Consider the following 27,727-nt stretch of genomic DNA (forward strand, 5'->3'; position numbering starts at 1 on the left):
TTGGTGGAGAGTGTTGCTAGGCACATTAGACAGGAACTGTAAACAAAAAAATTGCTTGAGCCACCCTGCCCCCCTCTATCCACATGCACTATCCACTTGTTATTGAACCAGTTATCCAGAGGGTTGGGGCAGGGATGTTTTGATGCAAAAGATGAAATATCAAAAACAATCAAGTAGAGGGGGAAAACAACAACACGTGTGATGCTTTAATATATTTATTGTGCAGTCTCACCCTGTGCATCACATGACAACAACACAAGGATTACTTATGACAAAATATAAGATGGGAACAAACAGAGAGCTTTTTTTCCTAACATACAGCATAGCGACTTTTAAAGAACAATACATTTTTTGTTATAATATCTAATATATGTATGCACCTATATCCAAGGACATCTATTAGAATGTGTTTTGAAGGTAGGACATTACAGATGTGCGTCACTTGAATACAACTGTATTGTAAATGCATATAAATACATAACTGTCAGACATAATATCTTACACTAAAGGGTCCAAAATCTGACAAACAAAATCATGACAAAAGGTGGGATTTTTACATAATACAGACAGACATTGTTTTGTAACATCTCACATCATTTTCCAGATCCGCACTGGAGGTTAGTTTCAATCTCCAGTAGGCGTTGTCCTATTATCACGGCTAGGGATTTTATCTGCAAGGTACATTAGAGAATAGGAGGTCAGAGAGCAAGCAGATGACAGGACTGTAAAATTTAATTTATTTTTATTTTTTTTTAAATAAAATAAAATCAATAATAAAACACATTAAAAAAAATATTCACACAATGCTAAAGACATTCCATTATCACCCATAGGAATCTTATCAGAAGTTTTTATCTGATTTATCTGACAAACACAGAATTTTTAATTAAAAAATTTAAATCTCAAACAGACTGTCGGCACTCCCTTCTAGTTCTAGATCAAATTCTCCTACAGCTCCTAATTTCTATTGTTTGCAGGACTCAGTGACCAAACAAAGAGCTCTGGCAGCACCACAAGAGCGCCATCTGCTGTTTACTCATGTGTTTTAAAACAGTAAAAAAGCACAGATATTCTTTTTCCACACCTTTATATCTCTTCTTTGTACCCCACCCATACTGAAGCACATTAATATTAGAGGTCCATTTGTCTGAATTTATTTTATAAAAACAATAAAAATGTACTTTCTATTGTATCCAATGTTTTTAAAAACAATTAATTTCCCTCCAGTTTTATGATTTTTTTTATTCTTTCTGTAATATTCTTCACACACTCAATATTGCCATTAATCTCTACATTTGTAATGCAAAAGAAATAGCTTATTTTTAAACGGAGAGAGACAAGATTTACATCAGTTTGCATCATACTCGTAGATCAATAATTAAACAGTCTCTAGGCGAGCTACTTTACCTCTGTCATTTGCTGCTCCACAATGTTCTGGTACTCCAGGGTCACTGGTCTGTCTTGTCTGTCTAATTCTGGCATCTGCTGGCCTGGACTGCCCACTACATAGCTACAGAGAGAAACAATCATGTCCTCAATGAGAATCATGAAATGTGGTGGTAAACATGCATTGCCCAAAAAAAAAAGAGGAAAAAAAGACCAAAGATAAATATCACACAATCTTGTGCACAATAGGCTACTTACCTTTCAATATTTTCAACGTTAAAGCAGAAATGTGATCTCTTGTAATCAAGCTTTTTGGGGGTTGATATGTACATGACTCCTAATTCTGAACAACAGCCACGGCAGGTGAGATTCACAACAAGGCTGAATGTGAGAGACAATTTTTCAGAGACATTGATTTCATGGTTTGGTGGTTTAAGGTGAAAAAAACAAACAAAAAAAAAAAACATCTATGATATATATAATAAAACAAATATCTCACCATCCAAGCTCCTTTCGGGTACCAGAAACAAAGGGCTCTTTCCCTATGACAATATTGTCAGTGATACCTAAAAATTAAGGTGCAAAAGTCAAGACATTGCACTCCCTTCCCTCCCTTCAAGTGTTGCATAGTCACTTTTTTTCAATGCATGCCTCTATATATAATTACAATTTCATCTAAGTATCCATCGTTGTTTATTATGTAGAATTATATTACGCTATTCTATCAAATGCATTCAAACCATTATCTTAAGATGGTTTCCTGATCATTTTTTCTTTTAGATTTCTGATTGACTAAGGGCAAAATCACAATACTTCAAAATGCATGAGTCGACTCAAATAACATTCACCACCATTCAAAAGGTTTGAGTTCTATGACATTGAGGTCTGTGTTTATCAGAAATAATGTAAGACAGCAACACTGTTAAAAATTATTACAACTGTTTTGTACTTTAACATTTTAAAATGTACTTTATTCCTGTGATGGCAAAGCTGATTTCATTTAGAATGGTTTATAATCCAGTCTTAGTGCCACATGATCCTTCAGAAATCATTCTAATATAGCCTTTTTTTTATTACGAGCTCATCCCATTCAAATGTTGAGAGGGCGTTCATGTCCAATTTTTAACTGGGAAACTAGTATTCACGATAATAATATGCACATTTCGTAACATTTCTTATTATTATTATCAATGTTGAAAACAATTGTGCTGCTTATTTTTTTTTTTCTTCTGAAACCGAGATATATTTTTCAGGATTCTTTGATGAACAGAAAGTTCAAAATATTATTTTCTAACATTATAACCGTATTTACTCACATAAGTTTGCCTCTGCTGCAAAAAGGTATTCATTTAAAAATAAAAACCTTATTGACCTCAAACTCATGAACGATAGTGTTTAACAACCTAAGACATAACAGGTTATATCCAGAACGTTACAAACAACAGCAATAAAAGCGTACTAATCGTTTACTTTTGAGCATGATTTGGTTCTGCTCGTCATCACTGCCTGCCCAGGACAGACTGTCACCGATGGGCAGCTTGCATTTGCCGCACATAAACACTGCTGGACCGTCGTTTTCACCATCTTCCTCCACTCTGCTGCTGCTGTCAGCGACACTCTCGCAAACAGAGAACGTTTTATAGCTACAGTCATCAGGAACTTTAATTTTGCCAGCCATGTTTTTCAACCAGTAAATGTTTTCTAACGTCCGCGGGCAGCTGTACTTCTGCTGATTTGCAGTGAGCGCATATGAAAAGATAAGCGTATAGCGCCCCCTGCTGCAACGGAGTAACAGTTTCCACTTCATTCTCAACGCGAGGTTCGTATGGTTTTACTAGAACATTATAAACATGACCAAACTCATACTCGGGCAATGAATTATTTAAACACACGCGCGTGCTATCTCTCTCTCTCTCTCTCTCTCTCTCTCTCTCTCTCTCTCTCTCTCTCTCTCACACACACACACACTATAAATAAATATGAATTTATTTTCTTGTAAAAAACATATTTTAAACTAGCCTATATGTATACTTAATAAATGCTCAGTGGTCCAAGATGTTTAGCTTCAAAGACATAGAGGGTTCATTGACTATATTAAATATTTTTTTTTTATTGTAAAGGCAGTTTAATCAGAGTGCCTCGCAACTCCTACCGCACTGCCAATTTTAGACATTAACCGCCACGCCCCGTTCAAATGTGTTATTCCTCAACATCCTCCTCAAAAAGCACTTTCTGAGTGTCAATAAACCTCTTGTCACTATTTGAAGTCTTGCTAGGGACCCTAAAATCATCAGCATTCGAATACATAATGCGAATGACGCTGGTTTCAGGCACCACTGACTTGTTGCGCACTTGTTATTTCCCTATAAGCTGCAACACAGTGACCGCGTCGCTTTGAAATGTTTTCTTTATATCTTCTGACTTCTTTTTAGGGTGAAACGATTCCGAGGAGTTCGCTTTGTTAGAGTTTGGCTTGAAAGGAGTGGGATGTCGAAGTCGCGGTATGAGAATAATATACTTTTGCGGGGAGAGAATCCCTGGCAGGTGAGAGAGACGGGAATTCCTGACAGCCTTTCTCCAGCACGCGCTTGAATGCACGCGGCTTTATGCAGAAATAATTGAAGAATTTGAACATGATCTCAGCGCAGCACCCGAGAAGCTGCCGTGCACCTGGGCTGCGTGTTCAAATACTTTACAGTGTTCTTCTGCTGTGGACCAAAGAAATGGACGGACTCTCGGATTTCTCAAGTGAGTCAATGATGATGAACAATAAGACTATTCATATTTATAAGTACAATATTCAATTACAATAATAATGAAAACCGATTAATATTTACTTTTTTATTATTTTAGTTAAATTGTTGTTTTTAAAGTATACAATAAAAAATAAATACATGTATGGATCAATGCCAAATCTTTTGGTTTTATTCTTTTTTGAAAAACATTTATATATAGCCTATATATATATATATATATATATATATATATATATATATATATATATATATATATATATATATATATATATACACACACACAGACAATATTTTTGATTTAATGGCACTAAAAATGTCAAAAGTAAAGCTTCCTAATAATTTAATTAATTTAATAAAAGTTTCCTAATAATTAAATAAATCAATTATTTTCTAAAATATATAAGTAATATATGTGTGAATATTTGTGCATATATATATATATATATATATATATATATATATATATATATATATATACACACACATACACACAATATTTTTGATTTAATGGCACTAAAAATGTCAAAAGTAAATCATAAGCTTCCTAATAATTTAATTAATTTAATAAAAGTTTACTAATAATTAATTTAATAAACCAATTATTTTATAAAATAAATAAGTAATATATTTGTGCATATATATATATATATATATATATATATATATATATATATATATATATATATATATATATATATATAATATTTTTGATTTAATGGCACTAAAAATGTCAAAAGTAAATCAAATAAGCTTTCTAATAATTTAATTAATTTAATAAAAGTTTACTAATAATTAATTTAATAAACCAGTTATTTTCTAAAATATATAATTAATATATGTGTGAATATTTGTGAATATATATATATATATATATATATATATATATATATATATATATACTGGACAGTTACTATAGACACTTTTAATGTGAAGCCTCACAAACTTTAATTTAGAAAATAAAAACTAGTTAATTGTAGAAAAGGTGTATCCAAATGAAGCGCATTAATAATGTATTTTTAATGAACTTATTAGATCCTCCCTCCCTAACCCCTTTCATTAGATTATCTGTTTAGGATCATCAACAGTCATTCAGCTCAAGCTTGTGATGGAGATCTCCTGCTCCTCAGGTGTCCAAGACACTCCACCATAACTATTCAGTCTGCATTTTATGGACAGAGTGAAACCCTTCCCAGGATCGTGCCAGGAATGAGATGCCAATGGCGTAATCACAGCTGTTCTGCTAGCACAGCGCTGCAGGTGAAGTTTCTTGCTTTCAGGAAAATAGACCTTTAATTGTGCATGCACTAAATGCTAACGTAATAAAGTCATTTTAGTACCTTTTATATAGTCCCACTGAGAAAACAAACCTAAGAGGACTCTATTGTAAGACTAGACTCCTGTGGCAGTCTATCTTTTTCACTTCTGGCTCAGAAAAGATAATTTGTTTTCCAGAATCAGGACAAGGCTACTACATTTTCCCTGCCTTTTGTATAATGTACAGTCTATGGTCTTTGATTGTCCCTCTCTGTTAGAAAGTGCTCTCTGAATGCCAGGGTCATAGAGATTGCCAGTTTCTGGTTAATCATCAAGTCTTTGGCAGAGATCCTTGTCCTGGAACTCCTAAATTCCTCAATGTATCATACAGGTGTAAACCTAGTAAGTATTTCCTCCTTTAAAGCCTTAATTGATTATTTCATCCTCAAATATTTACTCCTCTGCATAATGTTTGTCTTACAGCAGAGCACAAGAAGAGAGTAACATGTGAGGGAGATCGACTTCTGCTACACTGCAAGTATCCAAAAGTGCTGAACATCTACTCAGCAGTTTATGGTAGACCACTGGAGAATGGAAACTTGTGTGCGTCAGAGGAACAAGAACCTCCACCATTTGGTAGGTTTTTGGGTTTAAGTAAGACTTATAGTTAATATTACATTCATTTAATAGTAAAGTTAGGCTCTGGGTTAAAAGGATAGTTCACCCAAAAATGAAAATGATTCCATGATTTACTCACCCTCAAGCCATCCTAGGTGTACTGTATATGACTATCTTCTTTCAGACAAACACAATCGGAGATATATTTTAAAATATTCCTTAATCCTCCAAGGTTTATAATGGTTGCGGATGGCTGCCTAGATTCTGAAGACAAAAAATGCATTCATCCATAAAAAAATGAATCCATACGACTCCAGCGAATCAATGTGTTTGTGTAAGACAAGTATTCTTATTTAAAACTTAATTTAATAAATTTAATTAATTTAATAAACCAGTTATTTTCTAAAATATATAAGTAATATATGTGTGAATATTTGTGCATATATATATATATATATATATATATATATATATATATATATATATATATATATATATATATATATATATATATATATATATACTGGACAGTTACTATAGACACTTTTAATGTGAAGCCTCACAAACTTTAATTTAGAAAATAAAAACTAATTAATTGTAGAAAAGGTGTATCCAAATGAAGCGCATTAATAATGTATTTTTAATGAACTTATTAGATCCTTTAGGGACAAATTTACAGTTTATGTCAAGTTTAGGCTTACAACCAGCGTTAGGTGCTTCTACATCAGTGTTATTCACCTATCATTTCCCTCTGATTTTAGGGATAACTTATGGGTGGGGTTAAGTTTAGGGGTAGGGATATGGTTAGGGTTACATTTTCAGACTGGAATGTTGTTCCAAGATCAAAGAAACATGTTGCAACTCGCAAAATCAGGACGTGTGGCTTGCAGGTCCCAAATCAACGTAGAATGCAAATAATTAAAAAGGGTCATGTGAAGGCCAAGTATGGTAACCCATAGAATTTGTCCTCTGCATTTTACCCATCTACGTTAGGGGTAGTGAGCAGTGAACGCACACACACCCGGAGCAGTGGGCAGCCATTTTTAAAAGGGAGGAGACATGTTCATATTTGCATTGTTGAGTCCATGCAGTCTATTTATAAACTTCTTCATTTGATTTGAAGGACATTTTGTTCATTTTTGTGGTTTGTACTGCATAATTCAATTCACATTTATTTGTATAGCACTTTTCACAATACATATCATTTCAAAGCAGCTTTACAGAGAATGCATGTCAAAATTACAATATTACAAGTTAGCAAATAATGTAATAATTTGTGGTATATAATGACAGGTGTCCCGAGGTAAAACAGAAAAGCAAATAGAGAATAATTAGCGTAGCTGCTGTTCATAACATTAAAGGTACAATATGCAAAATTTTTGCAGTAAAATATCCAAAAACCACTAGGCTAGTGTTATATATTTTGTCCAGCTGATTACAAACAATATCTCTAATGTTTTCAACTACTTGTAAATCATGAGAAAATTCCCATTCTAAACAGTGACACGGGGCAGTGCAGTCGCCTGTCAATGACGTCAGTTCCCTTTGTTACCGCCTTTACTGACGTAGAAACCACATGACAACAGTGCCGTGGACAAATGCGAAAGTAGTGTCTAGCGTCCAGCAAACCACTAGCTTGCTTCAAGCAGTTCCTTATTTACTTCTTGTACGTTTTATGGTGGATTGTGTTACTTATTAATGGAACATAGTTACTGTTTACCATCTGCCGCTGGTTCTGTCGACAAGGACAGCTCCCGTAAACTCATGACCGGAAAAGCGGAAGCGGCGCCGGTGACTGTTCATAATAAAAGTCCCGCTGCTCGTGAGGTGTGTGTTGATCAATCGCTCCAGCTCCTCGTTCAGCTCCCGCAACACTCGGTCCTGATCTGCTTCATACTACAGTAACGTTAATAATCGCATCCACGAACATGAGTTCTTCCAGACTCCAATCCCTATTCTTTTGCACCGTCCGTTCAGATGGAGACCTCATGTCCCAAGTTTCCGCTCTAAAACTTGGCTTCATCAAACTACGCCTTTGTTTTGAATAGGCTTCTAGCGACCTCTAGCGGAAAAAAATATCACAAATTGTACCTTTAAGCGAAGATACGTGCAATTGATCTGACATGAAATGCATTATGTGAACGCTTGGCTAAAGAGATGCGTCTTTAATCTAGATTTAAACTGGGTGAGCGATGAGCCCCAAACATTATGAGGAAGGCTATTCCAGAGTTTCGGAGCCAAATGTGAAAACGCTCTCCCTCCTTTAGTGGACTTAACTATCTTAGGTTCAACCAGAAGTCCAGAGTTTTGTGATCTTAAAGAGCGTGAAGGATTGTAGGGTGATAGAAGATCGGTTAAGTACACAGGAGATAAACCATTTAGAGCCTTATAGGTCATTAGCAATACTTCATAATCGATATGGAACTTAATGGGTAACCAGTGTAGAGATGATAAAACTGGTGTTATATGATCAGATTTTCTTGACCTGGTAAGAACTCTAGCAGCTGCATTTTGTACTAATTGTAGCTTAGTATAATGCATCATTTTATTTTTTTGTTTATTTTGGCAGAATGTCTTTTTCATGGAGCTGGTGATGTGGTATCCAACATCTGCTATGGCAAACAGAGGTGTTTATTTACCGTAGACCAGGAACATTTCAGAGACCCCTGCCCTCCTGGAACAAAAAAGTATATCACCGTCCTCTATGCATGCGGTAGGAATGCTCTCATATCCATCAAAATCTTCCTAAAGCAAAAGCTATTTGAATCTGTTCTTGAATGTTTTGCATGAGGTTTCAGCATGGCATGGCAGATTTTGAATCAGTTTCCTCATTGATTGAGAGCGTGGGAAAAGACTAACATATGGCCTTTGTCTCATCTCCGATTGTTGATTTGCCCGTCTGTTTTCTTCCCGTCTCATAAATTACAAGGAAGACAAAAGTTGTTTGGGAATAAAAGTATGGAATGAGCCTGGCATTTTTAGCTCTCGGGGGCTTCCTGTAAGACTTCCTGTGATTGCTTTGAATGCCAGGCTTTTGTTACTGATTGGAAGGCAGAATCAGTTCACAGGAAAAATAAAGATTACTGATCAGCCTCGCACTGAAAGATCCTAGGAGATGCAGCTGGGAGTTGGTTGTTAACTTGTGCCATGCCTTTTTTCAGTTCCACAAATTTTACTCAAGGAGGCTGATCCCAGAATTTTCCAAACTACCTCAGTTCCTAACCAGAGCACCAAAGAAGGTGACAGCACACCATTCAGTTCACTTTATATAGAACAAATGTGCAGGTGAATATTCTATTAAACTGTCTTTTTTCATTGTTTGTACGTAGGGGAACACCCTGTTATAAGAAGTTCAAAGTTTCCAGAGAACAGGATTATTGTCAGCAATTCTTTAATGGCATATGGCTACATTACAGGTAAACAAAAAAAATATAAAATATCTTACATTAAACATGCTTGGACATTTTTATGAGCCCATAAAGTAGCACAAATGGAGGGAATATCATTTAAAAAGAAAAGTTTGAATATAAAACTCCTATTAAAAAGAATTTTTATTCAAAATAGTTTATATAAAATATATCAAAATTCTATCATTTATTCACCTTCATGTAAATCAAACCATGCTATACGTTTCCCCATGCAATACAAAGAGAATTTTTAAGAATCTTCAAGCAACTTTTTATCGTATTGTAATTTATTTTATAGAGCTTGACACACAATCATCAAGAACTGTTATTATACTGAAAATACTCTTCAAGAATCTCCTTTTGTTCCTCTGTAAAAATAACTGCATACGCATGAATGACATGAGAGTAATTTTCATTTCACAAGTACTTCTCTTTCTCTCAGAGAATCCGGAGATGGCAGGAATACTCTTCACGTCAAGTGTTTGCGTGGGCCTTCTGATTGTCCTAATAGCTGTTTCAATGCAGCTAACCTGCAGTAGACATCTAAATACACCTAGAACGTTTAGGAAGATTAGAACAACTAATCTGGAAGAGGAAGAGCCAATGAACCAGGATAATGAGGAAGAAGATGAGGATGAGAAAGAGTCACTGATGGACAGCTCCAACCTGTCAGAGATAGGCAGGAAAGTGTATTGCTGGGAAGATGTGACATACACCACAGAAGCAGCAGAGATGATGGAGAGAATTGAACGCAGAGAACTAGTGATTCAGGAAATCAGGATGAACGCATACCTCAATGGAAACACATGCATCCTGCATTCATACATGCCAACTATTACACAGAATGTGAAGTAGCTGTGGTTTCAACCAAATGGAGTAAACTTTTTGAATGTTTTCTGTTACCAAAACACTGAAATTAAAGGTGAAGTGTGTAATTTCTGCACCACTAGTGTTACCAAGCAGAACTGCCAAAACTGTCTTCAAACAGGTTTCCTGAACACTCCCCTCATTTGCTATTGGTCAGCCAAAAAATGGCCCCGCCCCAAACTAACACTATTTGTCGAGCTAATGTTGCTATTGTTGGGCAACACAAATAAGTGAAGAATGTTTTGAAAACTCCACATATTCAGTGTTACACTTTGTGAGGGGAATCAACCTCCAAATATCTAATTTTAAGCCATTAAAGAAGTATTTTAACATAAAAAAAATTACACACATCACCTTCAAGACATTGCCAGGTGCCTTACTTTAAAAAAAAATATGGCACAGAGAGGACATAACACAGGGCCAGCAATACCTGACACGTTTTAGTGCTTGAGCGAAGTTAGTTACTTAAGATATTCTTCTATTTATCTCAGTAGCTGTTGAATTATGTATGTGGTATTGAAAGTCGATGCTTATTAAGAATGGCAAAACATTTTTAATTAAAAGTGTATTTTATTTAAATGTACAATGAAAAAAATGAACACAAATAGAATGTTTTTTTATTACACAACATCACACTCAACTTTCCTCTAACTCTTCTTAGTGAAACCTCATCTCCCGATACTGTAACCTCTCTTCTGCCTTGAGGATACTATAATGTTCTATAACTCCTTCTCAGCACTCTCCAAATGAACTCTGTACAATCCTATGAGCTGCACAGCAACATCCTGTCTTTAAACAGCATCAAGTTTCAATTGAGTAACTGCCAGAGGCACAGACAAAGAGAGGAAAGGTGTTGCATCCTTTTGCCAGTGAATCAGTACAGAGAAATCTTATGTCTCACACTTGGCATTACACACATTTACATACAGTCACTGTCACATTAATACCTTTCATATGTAATGAAGGCACCAAATTGCATAAAAACTGCTGTAGAAGAGTTTGTGGTCTCTGATGTGCCAAACAGAAAGTAATTGTGATTTTCTATGTTAATCTATCGTGGGCCCCATTTGATATTTGTGAGTCCCTGGAACTGCCTTTTTAGGGCCTGCCTGTCTGACCAATTGGACTGAAGATGTGTGTCATCATCTGCCTCTTCTAGTTTCTGTGAGCAACAAAAGAGAAAAAAACACGAAACAATGATGAATGCTCTATTATATATTATATATATAATTAGTTAGCAGCTCCACTCACTTTCAGTTCTTCCTGCCTCTTGTAATAGTGCAGCATCATCTGTTTTTGTTCGTCTTCACTCACTAGAGGTTCTCGTGCTGGCGCACCCTGGCCTCTCTAAAATGAACATGCAATGAAGGTCATCAGTTCTCATTTCATGGAAAACCAGGGCCAAATGAAATTTTTCTGCAGAGAAGTTCAAACACCAGGGGCCAGTTGCATAAACTGCTAAGACTAGTCTTACAAGTTAGTCATAAAAATGTAGATTGAGAATTTTGATAATGAAAAGTGTGAAATGAAAATGACTGACCCCTAACTAACTCCTAGTGTGTCATGCTAGTTCTTAATGGGATAGCTGACCAAAAAATTAAAATTCTGTCATTAATTACTCACCCTCGTTTCATTCCAAACCCGTATTTCATTCATCTTCGGAACACAAATGAAGATCTTTTTGATGAAATCTGAGAGCTTTCTGTCCCTCCATAGACAGCTACACAACTGAAACTTTGAAGATTCAGAAAGTTCATAAAGAGATTGTAAAACTAATTATAAACTATCATATAAAGTGTTCTATATTTTCTCTTCAGAAAATTTGGACTTAACCACTCAATTCATATGGATTAGTTTAACGACCTCTTTATGAACTTTTTGAACAAAAGACATGGGTTTGGAACGAAATGAGGGAGAGTAATTAATGACAGAATTTTCATTTTTGGGAGAACTAACCCTCTAACATGTAACATAATGCCTATGTTTATGCAACTGACCCCAGATCAGGGTCACACAAAAAAACAAACAAACACTAAAATTCACACCGAACACTTACTTTCTGAATTTTCACTATAATTTTCGTTTTCTCATTTTTCCCAACATAATCCTGCAGCTTTTTGCTCCTCTGCAGTTCTTTAGATGCCCACCACAGCTGAGCCTCTTCATCTGGGATCACTTGTAATGAGGCCTGCAGTGGAGAGTATTACAGCTTTTGCTATGTTCATCAAACAAATAAAGAAAATTACATTGGTCTGTTTAATTATTAAAGTTAATATGCTACATGCTAACCCTGTAATGTGCATGTAGTCATTTAAGAGGAACACGCCACCCAAAGATTAAAATTTTTCATTTCAATCATTTACACACCCTAATGTCGTTCCAAAACTGTATGACTTTCTTTTTTTCTCCAGAACAAAAAAGAAGTTTTTGGGAACCAAACAACAATGGAGCTCATTGACTTCCATTGTATGGACAAAAACATCACTAAGAGTTTTTTTGAAATATCTTTTTTGTTCTACAAAACAAATTCATACAGGTGTGTACAACATGAGGGTAAGTAAATGATGACAGAATTTTAAATTTGGAAAATTTCAGATACCTGTGTTCCAGTAAGATCCTCTTGATTTTCAAACTCCATTTTAATTGGATCGTGTGGAGGCAGTCCCATTGGGTAAACTATCATCACAGCTCCTCGCAACTGGTCTAGAGCCTCTTTGACCATATCCATGGTAACACAGACATTTGCTTTTACTTGTTTCTTTAGAGAAGAAAATACATTATATCACAAAACATATCAGAAGGGTAATGATATATTGAGGTAGAAGTATTCTGTAATAAAAACAGCTTCATACGTTTGAGATTAAAGCCTTGGCTTCCTCCATTGTTTTCCTTAAAACATCTTTCATCTTCTCGTTTGGAGCTAAAAACGGAAAGGCAGAGAGAGTACAGTTATAGCAATTCAAATTTAAACTTTAAAGGCCCACTGAAGAGTGTTGGAACACGCAGCATTATTCAATGTTGACGTAATTTCAACTGAAACAGGAAGACAGGGTGATTTTTAAAAAAAAAAAAATCCTTTTTTTAAATAGCCAATAGCATTTTGTTTATGTTACAGCTCGGCCAGAGCCGTTACTCTGTAAAACTTCTGTTTCCTTCTAATCTCTAACCATTTCTCCTTATAATGTCCTTTATATCGCTTATACAGCATTTTGAGCAGAATTCAAATGGGTCCGATACCTTGTGTGGTCTGTGCCGCGCATATGATCCGCTCTGTGCTCTTGTGTCTCTGGATCGGAGCAGACAGTGCTCGCGTTGCGGCAGTTCATGTGACACTAACGCAAAAACTGACTTCATTTGCGTCAAAGGAAAGCATATTTACACTGTCTGAATCGTTCCCTCTCCTCTATATAGTGTGGCATAGTTTGCCATTCACCATATAGAAACTAATAAATGTGTGAACAAATTACCTATTTTAGCCACAGCTTCAGTGTCTGTTTGTAGTGCAGGAGGGGCGGGACTTCAGATTCTAAAGAGGATTTGACTGGACCGAAGATTTTACGAGAAACTGAAGTGCGATGTAATGTCATGAAAATCCGTGATACATTTTTACGGAAGTGAGAGACAGTAAGTTTTGAATGCTTATATCTCCTAAATGCAAATTTTGTCATCGTTTTGGAACAAACCAGATTATTTAAACCTTAAGGCTAACATATTCATACTAAAAGCTAAAAAACTTAAATTTTGATTTTAGGGGGACTTTAAATGTGACATGACTACCATGTCCATTTCGACGTCCAATCTCATCCTTCTTAAACTCAGCACCACCGCTGGGAATGCAGCGCTCTTCCCATTCATCCTTCAGTTTGAGCTCCATGATCTGATCATCGGTCAGGCCCTGCATATTTGGTGGAAGAGTGATCCCATGATCTGCCAGCTCTCGAATTTCTATGGAGATACAAATAAAAAGTATCATGGTTGTGCTTTAATGAGCAATCAAACGTTTAACTATCAAAAACAGTGAAAGGCACTGCATTTTTACTACAGTGAGTAACGTTACTTGACTTCTATCAACTGCCACTTACATAACGCATTTTAAAACCTTTTATGTATGAACTAGTCAAGAACATAAATCTGCCGAACCCAAAGAATGTGAGGCATGTTACTGTTTTGCACCATAAACATACATAACATCACTGTCATACCAGAGCAGATCCTGTCCACTTTTAATCTTCCATTGTAGATCGCGCTGATCTGCTGGGTCAGTGTCTCAATCGAGACATCCACTGTAGTACTGAAGAGAAACTGACTCTCATCTCCTCGTTTGACGTGCAGCTGAACCATCTCTCACTTGCTGAATCAGTTCTGTGCAGGAATATAATAAATCTGAGATTTGACGGGAAAGTAGATATATAACCACCGACCGACAGACGAGGTATCGCGAACTAGCGCTGCACTGTTTGTGTGTTGCCATGGCACCCACAACATCCAGTTTCAAGAATATTCGAGCATGCTATGCGGGCACGCTGTAGAAAATATAAATTTGAGGCTTGAAATTAATAATACAGGTAACGTAATAGGCAGAATTGAAATAGATAAAGCATGATTTTAAACTAATTTACACTATAAAATTAATTAAAATATACTTACTCTTGATTCAGTACACCAACAGAAATGCAGCTAACGCAGAAGCTAGCTATACTATTTCCACAGGAAGTGGCGAATTCAAAATAAAAGCCTCTTCAAACGCGTATGCTGTTTCTAGTTTAATACATACAAAGTAATTTACTTAATTTAGCACGACTTTAAGTATTCAATAAGCACACAAACTCATGCGCACTCATATATATAATATACATGCATGATAAATATTCCATAAAAGATGTATACAATACCAGATCAAGTTACTCACTGGTTATTACATAATAAAACCATGCTGCTAAACCACAACGACATTAATTCGTCTATTTATTTTAGACACGTATATGATTTAGCTGTTGTTTATTATAATAATAAAAACACAAAGTCTTTTAAATATCTATTATAAAGTCCAAATCAGACAAATGCAGACTATAGTGCCTTGAAAATCTATTTTTATATACCAAAAGTTTATTTATTTAAAGTGACTATGTAAGACAGGCAGGGAAAATACAAGTACTTAATTACAAGACTTATGTATACTATAGGGAGCCATGTTCCCGATTGGTGGATGAGGGACAAGGGGGTGTGTCGCAGCAGGAAAATTCACGTGTAGGTCAGCCTGGGACTCTATTTACCTCCTTACAGTCTGCTAATCTAGAGCAGTGTTACATTTATCTTCACGGAAGACATAGACATTTTCATCATCTCTGATTTTAACAGGAGAGATGAAACACAGTCACAGTGTCCCAGCTTTTGTCAGCAAACTTTGGGCACTTGTAGAGGCTCAGTCAACGAACGACTTGATCTGCTGGAGCCAAGTGAGTATTTTATGCAGAGTACAGATTTGAATTAATTTAACTGCTGTTTGTAATAGATAATTATAAGTGGTTCCTTATTTTTTACTGTTTCACGTGTCTTGTATCAAAGTACAAACAACAAACAATATTAACTCTTCAGAATATAAACTTAAAAATAATAATAAACTTTTCAAAATATCTTATTACTCATTTAGCATTGTTCTGTTTATCTGCCCAGAAGACGTTTATTATGATGTAATCAGGTTTTAAATGCGCTGTCTGACCTAGTTTACAACACAGATCCACGTGTACTGTGCTGATGCCGGTGGAGGCAGCTCGCTATTGGTCCACTGTCCGTCCAATCGCTGCTCATTATATTATTAGAACGTACGATCTGTAAGTGTTGAGTTTGGATTGGAACAGTGCGCTCTGAACCGATGCATCATGTGACAGAATGAATTAGAACAGTTTTGGAACGTTGTGCTTCCGTCCCGAAAATAGAATGTTTGTCATAAACATCCATCAAAAAAATTTTTCTAGTAAAATAAAGTGTTATCTTTATAATCTTAAATACACTTATGAACATTTAAGTTAGGCAATTTAACAATATTTTTTTGTTGTTGAATAATGTTTTGAATAATGTAAAGTAGTGAATTGAAAGTTATAAAGTGTGATTATTTTTTTATTACTGCTGTTGAATGAATTTATGTATATCAAGTCTTTGATTTACCTGGAAGTTGTTTTTAGTAACACGACTCCCTCTAGTGGAAAATATTATATTTTATATTACCACCATAAGTATATTATACTGTAATTAATAGGCCTATGTACTATAATATATCTAAATTATATATTAAAATATGTGTGTGTGTGTGTATATATATGTGTGTGTGTGTGTGTGTGTGTGTGTGTGTGTGTATTGAAGTATTGCTTTACTAATCTTTAACTAATCATAATTTTTCTTCAAGCTGACATTTGTAACAAATTCTAGTGCTTGAACTAGAGAACTAAACTGTAATAGAACACAGGAAGCAATACAACTATACAAACCTGCAATAAAATGTTATGTGTCAGTCCCCTTTAAGTACAAAATAGTGTTTGCTGCCAGACCAGGGCTCTTCTTTAGAAGTAGTTTGACAAATATAAAGTGATGTAACTCAAACCACATCCGCCTGTTTCCTGTCTGTTAGGATGGCAGCAGTTTTCTTGTCCAGGATGAACAGCGGTTTAGCAGGGAAGTCCTGCCTCTTTACTTCAAACATAGCAACATGACCAGCTTTGTGCGCCAGCTTAACATGTGTAGGTTTTCAGCCAATGATGAAAAGATATATATATATATACACATACATATATAGCATGATAGATGATACTGTATGTGTCTGACTTCCACTTACAGATGGCTTCCACAAAGTGGTGCATGTGGATGCTGGCTTGCCTAAAGCTGACAGGCAGGTAAACTGTGTTGAATTTCAGCACGAAGACTTCCAGAGAGCTCAGCCTCATCTGTTGGGCCTCATCCGCAGGAAGGTGAAGCTGATAAACTTTTATCATATGGTGCTTTCGCAGTACTGATACGGCAGTGAAATCTGCAAAGCACTCACACACAGTTGCTATCCCTCACATTCTCTCATGCTGTGTTGTATATGTGATTTCATAGATTTCAGTTAACCGTGGAGTTGAAGAGGGAGGGCAGTTCTCTCAGTTACTCGTTCAGGTTAGTCATGTCAGAGGCTGGCAAGACTCCTCAGACCTCAAACTCATGGCTTTGTGCAGGTGAGCCTTCCTCCAACACAAGTAAACTATTCATCAGTGTAAACCTACAGTAAACTTCAGCCTCGTTTGTACACTTAAGAGTGGATGTCAGAACTGAAAAGTCAGTTAGTGCATCTCTTATATTTTATACAAACGTCACACTAAGAAGATTTTTTAAATTAAGTTTAAGAAATCCTTTATGCTCACCAAGGCTGTATTTATTTGATCAAAAAATACAGTAAAAGCAATAACATTATGAAATATTATTATAGTTTAAAATAACCGTTTCTAGTTTAATACCTTTTAAAATGTAATTTATTCCAATATGGGCAAAGCAGAAATTATTCTACAATGCTGCTTTGGTGCTCAAAAACATTTCTTTTTATTAATATTAATATTTTAGTACTTTATATTATATTAATATTTGTGTAGAAATATGGTTTTCAAAAGAAAAGCATTCATTTGTAATATAAATATTTTGTAACATTATAAATGTTTTTACTGTCACTTTCGGTCAATTTAATACATCCTTGCTATACTTGATTCTCTACCATGACTAAAAAGCCATTTTTTGAACCGTTTATTCTCTCCTGAAGGGATAACGAAAGTTTGTGGAGAGAACTGGACTCATTAAGACAGAACTATCAGCAGCAGCACAAAATCCTACGCAAGGTAAATGAAAAAGTCAAATAAATATATATATATATATATATATACACACATATATACAACTGATCCTCTGTCACTTCTTTTCAGATTATTAAGTTCATCATCAACATCGTCCAATCAAATGGGATCAAAGGTTGCAAAAGGAGACTGTAAGTTGGAAAAAAAAAACAAAAAAAAAAAAACTTAGTTATGTTATTGTTTGCACTTTTAGTTTTCTACACCACATTTTCTTTCTCCACCCTAAAAGCCCCATGATCGACAATTCTGGCGATTTTCAGTCTGCACCGAAATATGCCCGCTCCTTCAGTGTGAATCCCACCCTAAGCACTTCCTCTCTCCAAGAGATCCCTTCGTTGCAAGAGGTAAATCTTTATTGTTTGACCTACTTGTGGTAAATCACATGCGTGTCATTTGATTTGTGAACTCACGTCATCAGACATGATGCTGTTTAGTTATAAAAGTAGCTCAGTTTCTGTCACATTGACAGTAAGTAACAGCACTTTGGGTTTCTGGTCAGCTGGATGCGTCACCCGCTGACGTGTACTCAAATGGTATGATCATCTCTGACATCACCCACCTGTTGGATCAAACACCTGAGCCTAGCAAGTAAGACAGCAAGCATTCTTCATCCTCTACAGGAGTCATGTTTTTGTATAATTATAATGTTTTGAAGTTTTTAAACATTCCTCTTTAATGTGTAAAAAAAAAAAAAAAAAAAGGAACTGAAAGTACTTTTCGAGGAATCAGTTTCTTTTCTGGTATTTCTGTTTTACAGAGAGCCTGTGACAGAAAGCCTTCCTGTAACTCTCCCCACATTCTTATCTCCCGCCTCCCCGACTCTGCCCTCCGTGGAGCTGGCGTTGTCTTTGCTGGATGACCCAGCTGTCCAGATGTCTGAGGAAATACCCGAGGAAAGGTTAGATGGCAAACTGATAATGGGTGTCATTTATTTTATCATTTGTAACTGATCCCTGTTCTATAAATATCTCTGTACATTATTTTATAGGGCTGCACAATTTGAGGAAAAAAAGTCTAATTGTGATTGCGATTTAAAATGAGGTTTTCCATGTTACCTGCACTTGTTTGTAGGGCTGCTTAGTTTGGCCAAAATAAATACAACTGTGAAATAACAATACTAATACTTGTGTCTTAGGGGCCATTTACATGACACCATTTTCAACTAAAAACGAAAAACTTTATGCGACAATGGCGTTTTGGGGGCCTAAAAACACAAACTTTTTGAAAACTGATTTCAAAGTGCAAGTTTTTGAAAACGATACCATTATTATCTCTGCGTAAACTACAAAAACATTAATTTGTGAAAACTGTCTGTAAAGAACAACTACGCGCCTATAAAGTGACATCGCCAACTACTGGCCTGGCATGCGTAATACAGCGTTATTGCGGATCCATGTGAATAGGGATCGTTTTACAACGTTGTTGTCTGTACACAAAAAAACGTGAAGGATAAACTTTTCCATTTTTAGTACATCATTGTCGTGTGTTTATTTTAAAATATTTTCAAATGTTAACTACTGAGCTCTTATTTTGACAGAAAAATGCAGGGTTAAAGGGTTAGTTCACCCAAAAATGAAAATTCTGTCATTTATTACTCACCCTCATGTCGTTCCACACCCGTAAGACCTTCGTTTATTTTCGGAACACAAATTAAGATATTTTAGTTGAAATCCAATGGCTCAGTGAGGCCTGCACATTTCCTCTCTCAAGATCCATAAAGGTACTAAAAACATATTTAAATCGGTTCATGTGAGTACAGTGGTTCAATATTAATATTATAAAGCGACAAGAATATTTTTGGTGCGCCAAAAAAACAAAATAATGACTTAGTGATGGCCGATTTCAAAACACTGCTTCAGGAAGCATCGGATCATAAATGAATCAGTGTATCGAATCATGATTCAGATCGCGTGTCAAACTGCCAACGGCTGAAATCACGTGACTTTGGCGCTCCGAACATATATATGCTCCTCAGTATTTTAAGCAGCTAACGCATTTCTCAGGAGCTAATTACCCTCCTCCATCCCCAGCTCCTCCTCTCTTTAGTCAGGATTGGCCTTATGATTCCCCTGAATCAAGACTAATTCTTGAAATGTGTACATGTGAAATTATTGACATTAATGGTCTGCATATGTTGGCTCGGTTCTGTTTACCCTAAGGGGGTTATTGCTGCTCTAATCATACCACCAATACAAACTCTATGCAATTATCAATCATATTTGATGATAGTGGTCCTGACAGAACTAATATTTCACTCCTCTTCTTCTCTTGAGAACAGAAATGATGTGTCTGATCCACTGGCGCTTATCGACTCCAGTTTAGCAGCAATCCGCTCCTGCTCTCCACCCTCACCAGACCTGGACAATTTCAGCAAGGTCTGGCTTACAGCATCACACAACAGTGGTTATTACAAGAGCACATTGCTTGAGTTATAGTTATCATGCATATATCTGATGTGTTTCCTGTTCATGTTAGATCCTTAGTCCTGGCTGTCAAGTCTCTACTGTGCAAGACTCCATCACAGAAACCAAGATCAAACAGAGAAGCCAGAATGAAGCTGACACAACACCTCACACCGACGCAGGTACACACACTGTATATACTCCCACGCTTCCTTCTCACACACCGTACCAGACCCACATGAATCACCTGCACAAAGCCACATGAACTCAGATCTTACGCTATTTTTTTTTCTTCACATTTCCCTGTTCAATATATTGTTTTTGTGCAGTTGTACAGCAGAGAAGCCTGCAACAAAATGCAGACTCGGAGCAGGAGCGCTATGATGGTGGAGAAACTGGAGAGTATTCGGATATCTTACAATCCCTGCTGCAGCTGGCACAGGAAGCGTCCAGCCTCTCTTTCAGTAACACTACACTGCCCTTAGAGCTCTCTTTTGTCATTTAAAATTCTAGTGCATAGATTGTTAATAAAACATATCACAATATCAAAGTTCAGGAGGAACACGTTCAAATTGCTTATCCATTCAGTACTAGAGGAGGCATAAATTATATATATGGCCACCTATGTTCCTCGACAGTTTTCTGAATCCCTTCACCACCCTGACTCCTCACACTCGCCTGGTTACTATCCTAACCAGACACACGGGGGGGGGGGGGGAGTACTCTGGGTTCGGGCCAAATTCCGAGCTCGGAGCCCTCTCCTTGGACAGCACGCCAAATACGCATGCTGATTATTTGTACGAGTGAACTTGTGAAATGGTAGTTGATAGAGAAATTTGCTGTCTGAAATGGTCGAGAGTTGAGAGTTCTGCTATTTGATGAAGCGTTCAGGGGAAAGTTACTTTTAAAAGTAATGCATTGCAATATTGTGTTACTCCATAAAAAGTAACTGATTTTGTTAGTTACTTTTTATGAAAAGTAATGTGTTACATTACTTTTGCATTACTTTTTCTCACCTGGGCTGGGCTTGCTTGTTTGTCAAAAAAAAAGTTATATTTTTGGCTAATGTTCACACCAAAAGTGAAATTAACAAGCCTCAGGCTGAAGGAAATGCATGTTTACCCCTGTACAGTAGAGGGCGCAGCTCAAACAAACCTTTCAGCTGTACTGCTATTATGGATTAAAGAAAAATAGGATAGAGAAGGAAGTTCAACACTCTTATTTCTAAATCTAATCTAAAGAAATTTTTGCTTTAGTATGGTTGAAATAGATCATTGAAGGTCAGCAGCAAAGACATTGGTTAAAGTGAGATTAAATAAATAAAGTATATTTGTGTAATTTAATATTGTTAATTATTACAGTTTTGCGTAAAATCCACAGATTGCATTTCACTCTTTTCTTTCATTTTGAGGAATACTGAATGTTTTCATGCAAGTGAAATTAGTAAATGCATGTTCACATTTAGTCTAGAGCTACAATAACCATCATGTTGACAACGCACACAACACCTCTGCACTTTATTTTTGAGAGGCGTCAGTCAATAAATGTGAAAAAGTAACTTAGATATTTTCTGTTTTGTTGTGAATTGAAAAAGTAATGCATTACTTTACTAGTTACTTGGAAAAGTAATCTGATTACGTAACTCAAGTTCCTTGTAATGCGTTACCCGCAACACTGGCTATAAATAATAATTATGTGTCATTTTGATATGCATCAATGGTAAATACTGTAAATCATGTGTGTTACCCTCAACACTGGCTATAAATAATAATTATGTGTCATTTTGATGCGTGTCAATTGTAAATGCTGTAAATCATGTACATTTTCTCTCATGTTCCATTTTTATCCATTAGTGAACCATAATGGTATTACTTCTATTCAATCTTGCTGACTCGATATTGATTTCACAACAACTTCTAGTCTAATTTTCCATGGAATGCAATAGAGCAAAATGGCGGAAAGTGCTCTGAATCATCTCTCAATGGGGGAAGATTTTCTGTTAACACAAAATCTGAACTGGGTGCTGGTTTGAAGTCAGTATTTGTGAGGGAAGGTTGCCATGGATAAGCATGAGGTTTTGCTGCTTAATCAGCCACCAGATTTATAAATCACTCCCTTTTTTTTGGCTCATACAATTAATCTTGGCTTTAGAAAAGCAAGTTACTTGATATTGATGTACCATATAAATATAAAAATATATGTACAATAAAACAATCAAAATGTATCATAGAATCTCCTACATATGATGCAGAAATATAATTGATTATCAGTTTGTTTAATGGTTCATCTTCAGTACAGTTTATGACCAAGTAAATTTATAGATATGGTAGTGCAAAGTTTGTTTAAAATATGAATTGTGAATCATTTATTTTGCTGTTCTTGATTATTATGTAATGTATAAAGGCCAGAATATATATTTATTCCTTATATTAGCATGCTGACTGTGTTTTTGATAACAGTATGCGTGTTATGTAACAGTGAAATGCTAACTGCAAAATAAAATGTGATGAAATATCTAATTCCTATTTTCTTTTATACACAAATTCAGCATTCAATTCTTTTTGTGATAGGCGGAGAGCAAAAAGTAGCTTCGTCAACAGGAAATTGCACACATATATAGGCCCATAAAGAGCAGATTTGTTCAGGGCAGAACAGAACATCGAACAACAAGTTAGTTAGCCTATTTGACCCGGTCCAAGATGATATTACTATTAGTCAGTCTTTTCCTTGGGAACATTCCTTCATTTGCATTTTCAACATCATCCAAGCTGAGTAAGTATTGTTCAGGGGATCAAAACCTATCAAAGTTCTCCTTAACCCTTCTTAGGACAACTTAAATGAACTTTTTTGATCCACTTCATATGTTGACTACTGTGTTTGTTTGTGTTTTTCCATTTTTTTTAGATTGTAGGGTACATTGTGTTGCCTTTACTAAAACAACTTTTTGGCATTTATGCTGCAGATTTTTTCAAACGACATGATAGAACAGATCAGTATAGGCTAAACATTTGGTCTAATGGTATCAAACCAACCAACTGCAAAAAAATAAAATAACTTATCTGTACATTTGTAATTATATCTATTTAATCGGTCCTTGAAGCGGTCTGAAGTGCTGTTGCGCAACAGCACTTCAGACTGCTTCAAAGTGATTCTCAATGAGTAGCGCAGATATGTCAAGCGATTGCTAATGAACTCGAGATGATGAATTATGACATTGTCTACTTTATATAATATGCATTCTTACAACCGTCTAAAACATTTTCTCTTTCTCATCTGATGGATCAGCCCCCAATAGTAAATAAGATAAATACTAACACTCAAAATAAGAAATAATAAGACTCAAAATAAGTAACTGTGAATTTCAGGCTTAGTCACAAAAAAAAAAGCTAAGTTTTTTTTTCTCTTCTGGGCATTGATATTTTGGTTATAAGATAAATTGTATTTAATTTGATTTCCATTAATTATAGGCTGGGATGCACCCCCACAGGAAGAAAAGACTAAACATTATTTGGCACATTATATACATTTTACTAGCATCAGTAAAATCTGTGTCCCATTCACTGAGAGCTGTCACACGTGGTTGAAATCAAAGTAGAGAATGCAGGATCTAAGTGTAGCAGAAGACTTATTAAACAAACTCCAAAACAGACTCAAGAAACAGAACAAAAACAACAAAGTATACGCAACAGAGAACTGACAAATGAACACAACAAACACAGGGCTTAAATACACAGTGAATTTAAGATCTAACAAGACTAATTAATAAGACACAGCTGAACTCCAACACTAATCAAATCAGAAACCATAGTAACAAACAAGTGGCAGGAAACTCTGAACAAAGGAGAACATGTGACTAATGAAAAAACTCTAGACATGAACAACTAAACTGAACAAAACAACTCAAAGCATGACAGTAGCAAAGAACTCTACTATTTAAATGCAGTAATTTACAATGCACAATATTGGTATGTAATTAAAATGAATTTCAATAAATAAAAAATATTGTTAAAAATCACACATTATTTGTTGTTTGTCACATGTTAGTTGACCATTTTTGTGCTGTGGGTAATAGGAGTTTCCACCCTGATACCACCGCAAGTAGGCTATATTTCAAACCTGTGGGAAGCACTGTATTCTTTTGAATGTCACGATATTAAACCTCATGAGTTTGGAAACAAACTAAGGATCTACAAAGTATACCAAAGATGCACTTACTGTTTCTCTCATCTTTACCCAGAAATAAACTGCCTTATCATAAATCTGGACTATGTTGACTGCACATGGAGTGAGCCTGAGCTCAAGAACAATTACAGTTTCAAGAGCAGGTGCGTATGTTGAACAACAGAGAAACCTGCCATTTTGGATAAAAATATCAGAACTAACAATAGGCTTTGATTTCTCTTAGGTGGCTTACACATGACGAAATTCAGGACTGTCCTGAATATCACAGGATTAATGGTGTTAATGTGGGCTGCGTGTTTCCCTACAAAAAACAACAAAGGTTTAAAACGTTGAACACATGGCTGTACAGTGACAACGGCAGTTTGGTGACAAATCAAGAACATGAACTGAAAGATTATGGTAAAAAAATGTCATTCATGTTTCTTATGACTTGACAATAACTGTATAGAAATAACTTGTTGATGGATTGATACGTTATTCTGTGTTTCTAATCAGTGAAGCTTAACCCTCCGTTCAACCTGACTTTGGTGGAGAGAAAAGATGCTGAACTGTGGCTGTACTGGAATGTCACGAACAATAACAACTGTATTGAGAGTGAAGTTCGCCACAGGACAGACAAAGACTGGAAGGTATAAAATTATTATTATAAAACAAACTCTGATTGGATGAGCCACATTCGAAACACGCACATTGTACTCTCGTGGCTTATTAATTTATTATGAAAAGCTTGTGTTGATATTCAGACCAACAGCACAATTTGGAATTTGATAACGCATTTTTACAACAATTAAATAAACATCAATAAATGGAATAAAAATAAATTATCATTGTTATGCATCTCACCTTATGGTCATCTGATAAACAGACAAAAACTTGACACAGTTACCAACTTCTCTCTCCACAGAGCACCTCTCCAAGCACAAGAAGCTCCTTCAGTTTGCCTTTTCCCTCCAAAAAACGGTATGAGTTCCAGGTCAGGTCTCGAATATCATTATCGTGCGGAGAGTCCAAGTTTTGGAGTGACTGGAGTCAGTCTGTGTACTGGGGATCTTTTAAACCCAACAACGGCACAGGTACCGATGCAGGACGAACTGATCACATCTTCTCTATATAACAAGTCTCTCAGTGCCTTATCTGACATTGGCTGTGTTTACTAGGAAATTCCGAGCTCGGAGCCCTCTCCTTGGACAGCACGCCAAATACGCATGCTGATTATTTGTACGAGTGAACTTGTGAAATGGTAGTTGATAGAGAAATTTGCTGTCTGAAATGGTCGAGAGTTGAGAGTTCTGCTATTTGATGAAGCGTTCAGGGGAAAGTTACTTTTAAAAGTAATGCATTGCAATATTGTGTTACTCCATAAAAAGTAACTGATTTTGTTAGTTACTTTTTATGAAAAGTAATGTGTTACATTACTTTTGCATTACTTTTTCTCACCTGGGCTGGGCTTGCTTGTTTGTCAAAAAAAAAGTTATATTTTTGGCTAATGTTCACACCAAAAGTGAAATTAACAAGCCTCAGGCTGAAGGAAATGCATGTTTACCCCTGTACAGTAGAGGGCGCAGCTCAAACAAACCTTTCAGCTGTACTGCTATTATGGATTAAAGAAAAATAGGATAGAGAAGGAAGTTCAACACTCTTATTTCTAAATCTAATCTAAAGAAATTTTTGCTTTAGTATGGTTGAAATAGATCATTGAAGGTCAGCAGCAAAGACATTGGTTAAAGTGAGATTAAATAAATAAAGTATATTTGTGTAATTTAATATTGTTAATTATTACAGTTTTGCGTAAAATCCACAGATTGCATTTCACTCTTTTCTTTCATTTTGAGGAATACTGAATGTTTTCATGCAAGTGAAATTAGTAAATGCATGTTCACATTTAGTCTAGAGCTACAATAACCATCATGTTGACAACGCACACAACACCTCTGCACTTTATTTTTGAGAGGCGTCAGTCAATAAATGTGAAAAAGTAACTTAGATATTTTCTGTTTTGTTGTGAATTGAAAAAGTAATGCATTACTTTACTAGTTACTTGGAAAAGTAATCTGATTACGTAACTCAAGTTCCTTGTAATGCGTTACCCGCAACACTGGCTATAAATAATAATTATGTGTCATTTTGATATGCATCAATGGTAAATACTGTAAATCATGTGTGTTACCCTCAACACTGGCTATAAATAATAATTATGTGTCATTTTGATGCGTGTCAATTGTAAATGCTGTAAATCATGTACATTTTCTCTCATGTTCCATTTTTATCCATTAGTGAACCATAATGGTATTACTTCTATTCAATCTTGCTGACTCGATATTGATTTCACAACAACTTCTAGTCTAATTTTCCATGGAATGCAATAGAGCAAAATGGCGGAAAGTGCTCTGAATCATCTCTCAATGGGGGAAGATTTTCTGTTAACACAAAATCTGAACTGGGTGCTGGTTTGAAGTCAGTATTTGTGAGGGAAGGTTGCCATGGATAAGCATGAGGTTTTGCTGCTTAATCAGCCACCAGATTTATAAATCACTCCCTTTTTTTTGGCTCATACAATTAATCTTGGCTTTAGAAAAGCAAGTTACTTGATATAGATGCACCATATAAAAAAAAAATATACATGTACACTAAAACATTGAAAATGTATGAAAATATAATTCTTCATAGAATCTCCTACATATGATGCAGAAATATAATTGATTATCAGTTTGTTTAATGGTTCATCTTCAGTACAGTTTATGACCAAGTAAATTTATAGATATGGTAGTGCAAAGTTTGTTTAAAATATGAATTGTGAATCATTTATTTTGCTGTTCTTGATTATTATGTAATGTATAAAGGCCAGAATATATATTTATTCCTTATATTAGCATGCTGACTGTGTTTTTGATAACAGTATGCGTGTTATGTAACAGTGAAATGCTAACTGCAAAATAAAATGTGATGAAATATCTAATTCCTATTTTCTTTTATACACAAAT

General features: G+C 35.6%; 5 protein-coding genes across 9 annotated transcripts; 3 read left to right on the plus strand and 2 right to left on the minus strand.

Annotated features, from left to right (window-relative positions):
- Nucleotides 1-226: 226 nt before the first annotated feature.
- mis18a (MIS18 kinetochore protein A) lies at nucleotides 227-3,192 on the minus strand. The gene is made up of 5 exons (XM_067397763.1): nucleotides 2,857-3,192; nucleotides 1,886-1,952; nucleotides 1,645-1,767; nucleotides 1,408-1,510; nucleotides 227-671 (listed from the first exon to the last, which is right to left on the minus strand). The coding sequence occupies exons 1-5, from the start codon at nucleotides 3,062-3,064 to the stop codon at nucleotides 594-596; spliced, it is 579 nt and encodes a 192-aa protein (XP_067253864.1). The 5' UTR covers nucleotides 3,065-3,192; the 3' UTR covers nucleotides 227-593.
- eva1c (eva-1 homolog C (C. elegans)) lies at nucleotides 3,139-10,279 on the plus strand. 3 transcript variants are annotated; one of them, XM_067397756.1, is made up of 9 exons: nucleotides 3,139-3,205; nucleotides 3,819-4,134; nucleotides 5,203-5,399; nucleotides 5,675-5,798; nucleotides 5,880-6,032; nucleotides 8,584-8,727; nucleotides 9,176-9,253; nucleotides 9,344-9,430; nucleotides 9,864-10,279. In XM_067397756.1, exons 2-9 carry the CDS (start codon nucleotides 4,020-4,022, stop codon nucleotides 10,274-10,276), a joined length of 1,311 nt encoding a protein of 436 aa, XP_067253857.1. In that variant the 5' UTR covers nucleotides 3,139-3,205; nucleotides 3,819-4,019; the 3' UTR covers nucleotides 10,277-10,279. The 3 variants fall into 3 exon arrangements, with proteins under 3 accessions (XP_067253857.1, XP_067253856.1, XP_067253858.1); XM_067397755.1 differs by lacking the exon at nucleotides 3,139-3,205 and having other exon boundaries at nucleotides 3,634-4,134; XM_067397757.1 differs by lacking the exon at nucleotides 3,139-3,205 and having other exon boundaries at nucleotides 3,634-4,134; nucleotides 5,319-5,399.
- A 1,031-nt stretch (nucleotides 10,280-11,310) lies between these two features.
- On the minus strand, nucleotides 11,311-25,693 carry cfap298 (cilia and flagella associated protein 298). Of its 3 annotated transcripts, none has more exons than XM_067397760.1 (9): nucleotides 25,590-25,693; nucleotides 14,491-14,650; nucleotides 14,066-14,233; nucleotides 13,141-13,208; nucleotides 12,888-13,046; nucleotides 12,345-12,476; nucleotides 11,912-12,022; nucleotides 11,540-11,635; nucleotides 11,311-11,450 (listed from the first exon to the last, which is right to left on the minus strand). In XM_067397760.1, exons 2-9 carry the CDS (start codon nucleotides 14,627-14,629, stop codon nucleotides 11,340-11,342), a joined length of 984 nt encoding a protein of 327 aa, XP_067253861.1. In that variant the 5' UTR covers nucleotides 14,630-14,650; nucleotides 25,590-25,693; the 3' UTR covers nucleotides 11,311-11,339. The 3 variants fall into 3 exon arrangements, with proteins under 3 accessions (XP_067253861.1, XP_067253860.1, XP_067253862.1); XM_067397759.1 differs by lacking the exon at nucleotides 25,590-25,693 and adding an exon at nucleotides 14,936-14,996; XM_067397761.1 differs by lacking the exons at nucleotides 11,912-12,022; nucleotides 25,590-25,693 and adding an exon at nucleotides 14,936-14,996.
- si:dkey-18a10.3 (heat shock factor protein) lies at nucleotides 15,572-22,718 on the plus strand. The gene is made up of 12 exons (XM_067399214.1): nucleotides 15,572-15,744; nucleotides 16,914-17,022; nucleotides 17,120-17,250; nucleotides 17,381-17,496; nucleotides 18,072-18,147; nucleotides 18,232-18,293; nucleotides 18,392-18,506; nucleotides 18,662-18,750; nucleotides 18,920-19,060; nucleotides 20,441-20,537; nucleotides 20,638-20,746; nucleotides 20,894-22,718. The coding sequence occupies exons 1-12, from the start codon at nucleotides 15,652-15,654 to the stop codon at nucleotides 21,067-21,069; spliced, it is 1,314 nt and encodes a 437-aa protein (XP_067255315.1). The 5' UTR covers nucleotides 15,572-15,651; the 3' UTR covers nucleotides 21,070-22,718.
- Nucleotides 23,192-27,690, plus strand: LOC137028679 (cytokine receptor common subunit gamma-like). The gene is made up of 6 exons (XM_067397762.1): nucleotides 23,192-23,336; nucleotides 24,802-24,889; nucleotides 24,970-25,145; nucleotides 25,242-25,375; nucleotides 25,651-25,819; nucleotides 25,904-27,690. Exons 1-6 carry the CDS (start codon nucleotides 23,264-23,266, stop codon nucleotides 25,972-25,974), a joined length of 711 nt encoding a protein of 236 aa, XP_067253863.1. The 5' UTR covers nucleotides 23,192-23,263; the 3' UTR covers nucleotides 25,975-27,690.
- The last annotated feature ends 37 nt before the right edge of the window (nucleotides 27,691-27,727 follow it).

The sequence above is a fragment of the Chanodichthys erythropterus genome, chromosome 10 (genome assembly GCF_024489055.1).
Source record: "Chanodichthys erythropterus isolate Z2021 chromosome 10, ASM2448905v1, whole genome shotgun sequence".
NCBI lineage: Eukaryota > Metazoa > Chordata > Actinopteri > Cypriniformes > Xenocyprididae > Chanodichthys > Chanodichthys erythropterus.

What these genes read in the sequence shown, in the direction of transcription:
- mis18a (XM_067397763.1), bottom strand. Translation starts at nt 3,064, where the DNA reads ATGGCTGGCAAAATTAAAGTTCCTGATGACTGTAGCTATAAAACGTTC. An exon ending in AACGTTGAAAATATTGAAAG is followed by an intron (nt 1,511 to 1,644) that starts GTAAGTAGCCTA and finishes TTCTCTCTGTAG; the next exon opens with CTATGTAGTGGGCAGTCCAG. An exon ending in TGGAGCAGCAAATGACAGAG is followed by an intron (nt 672 to 1,407) that starts GTAAAGTAGCTC and finishes TGTACCTTGCAG; the next exon opens with ATAAAATCCCTAGCCGTGAT.
- eva1c (XM_067397756.1), top strand. Translation starts at nt 4,020, where the DNA reads ATGATCTCAGCGCAGCACCCGAGAAGCTGCCGTGCACCTGGGCTGCGT. An exon ending in CTGCTAGCACAGCGCTGCAG is followed by an intron (nt 5,400 to 5,674) that starts GTGAAGTTTCTT and finishes CCTCTCTGTTAG; the next exon opens with AAAGTGCTCTCTGAATGCCA. An exon ending in TAACCAGAGCACCAAAGAAG is followed by an intron (nt 9,254 to 9,343) that starts GTGACAGCACAC and finishes GTTTGTACGTAG; the next exon opens with GGGAACACCCTGTTATAAGA.
- cfap298 (XM_067397760.1), bottom strand. Translation starts at nt 14,629, where the DNA reads ATGGTTCAGCTGCACGTCAAACGAGGAGATGAGAGTCAGTTTCTCTTC. An exon ending in AGTGGACAGGATCTGCTCTG is followed by an intron (nt 14,234 to 14,490) that starts GTATGACAGTGA and finishes GTATCTCCATAG; the next exon opens with AAATTCGAGAGCTGGCAGAT. An exon ending in AGAGGCAGGAAGAACTGAAA is followed by an intron (nt 11,451 to 11,539) that starts GTGAGTGGAGCT and finishes TGTTGCTCACAG; the next exon opens with AAACTAGAAGAGGCAGATGA.
- si:dkey-18a10.3 (XM_067399214.1), top strand. Translation starts at nt 15,652, where the DNA reads ATGAAACACAGTCACAGTGTCCCAGCTTTTGTCAGCAAACTTTGGGCA. An exon ending in AGCACAAAATCCTACGCAAG is followed by an intron (nt 18,148 to 18,231) that starts GTAAATGAAAAA and finishes ACTTCTTTTCAG; the next exon opens with ATTATTAAGTTCATCATCAA. An exon ending in ACCTGGACAATTTCAGCAAG is followed by an intron (nt 20,538 to 20,637) that starts GTCTGGCTTACA and finishes TGTTCATGTTAG; the next exon opens with ATCCTTAGTCCTGGCTGTCA.
- LOC137028679 (XM_067397762.1), top strand. Translation starts at nt 23,264, where the DNA reads ATGATATTACTATTAGTCAGTCTTTTCCTTGGGAACATTCCTTCATTT. An exon ending in TTCAACATCATCCAAGCTGA is followed by an intron (nt 23,337 to 24,801) that starts GTAAGTATTGTT and finishes ATCTTTACCCAG; the next exon opens with AAATAAACTGCCTTATCATA. An exon ending in ACATGAACTGAAAGATTATG is followed by an intron (nt 25,146 to 25,241) that starts GTAAAAAAATGT and finishes GTTTCTAATCAG; the next exon opens with TGAAGCTTAACCCTCCGTTC.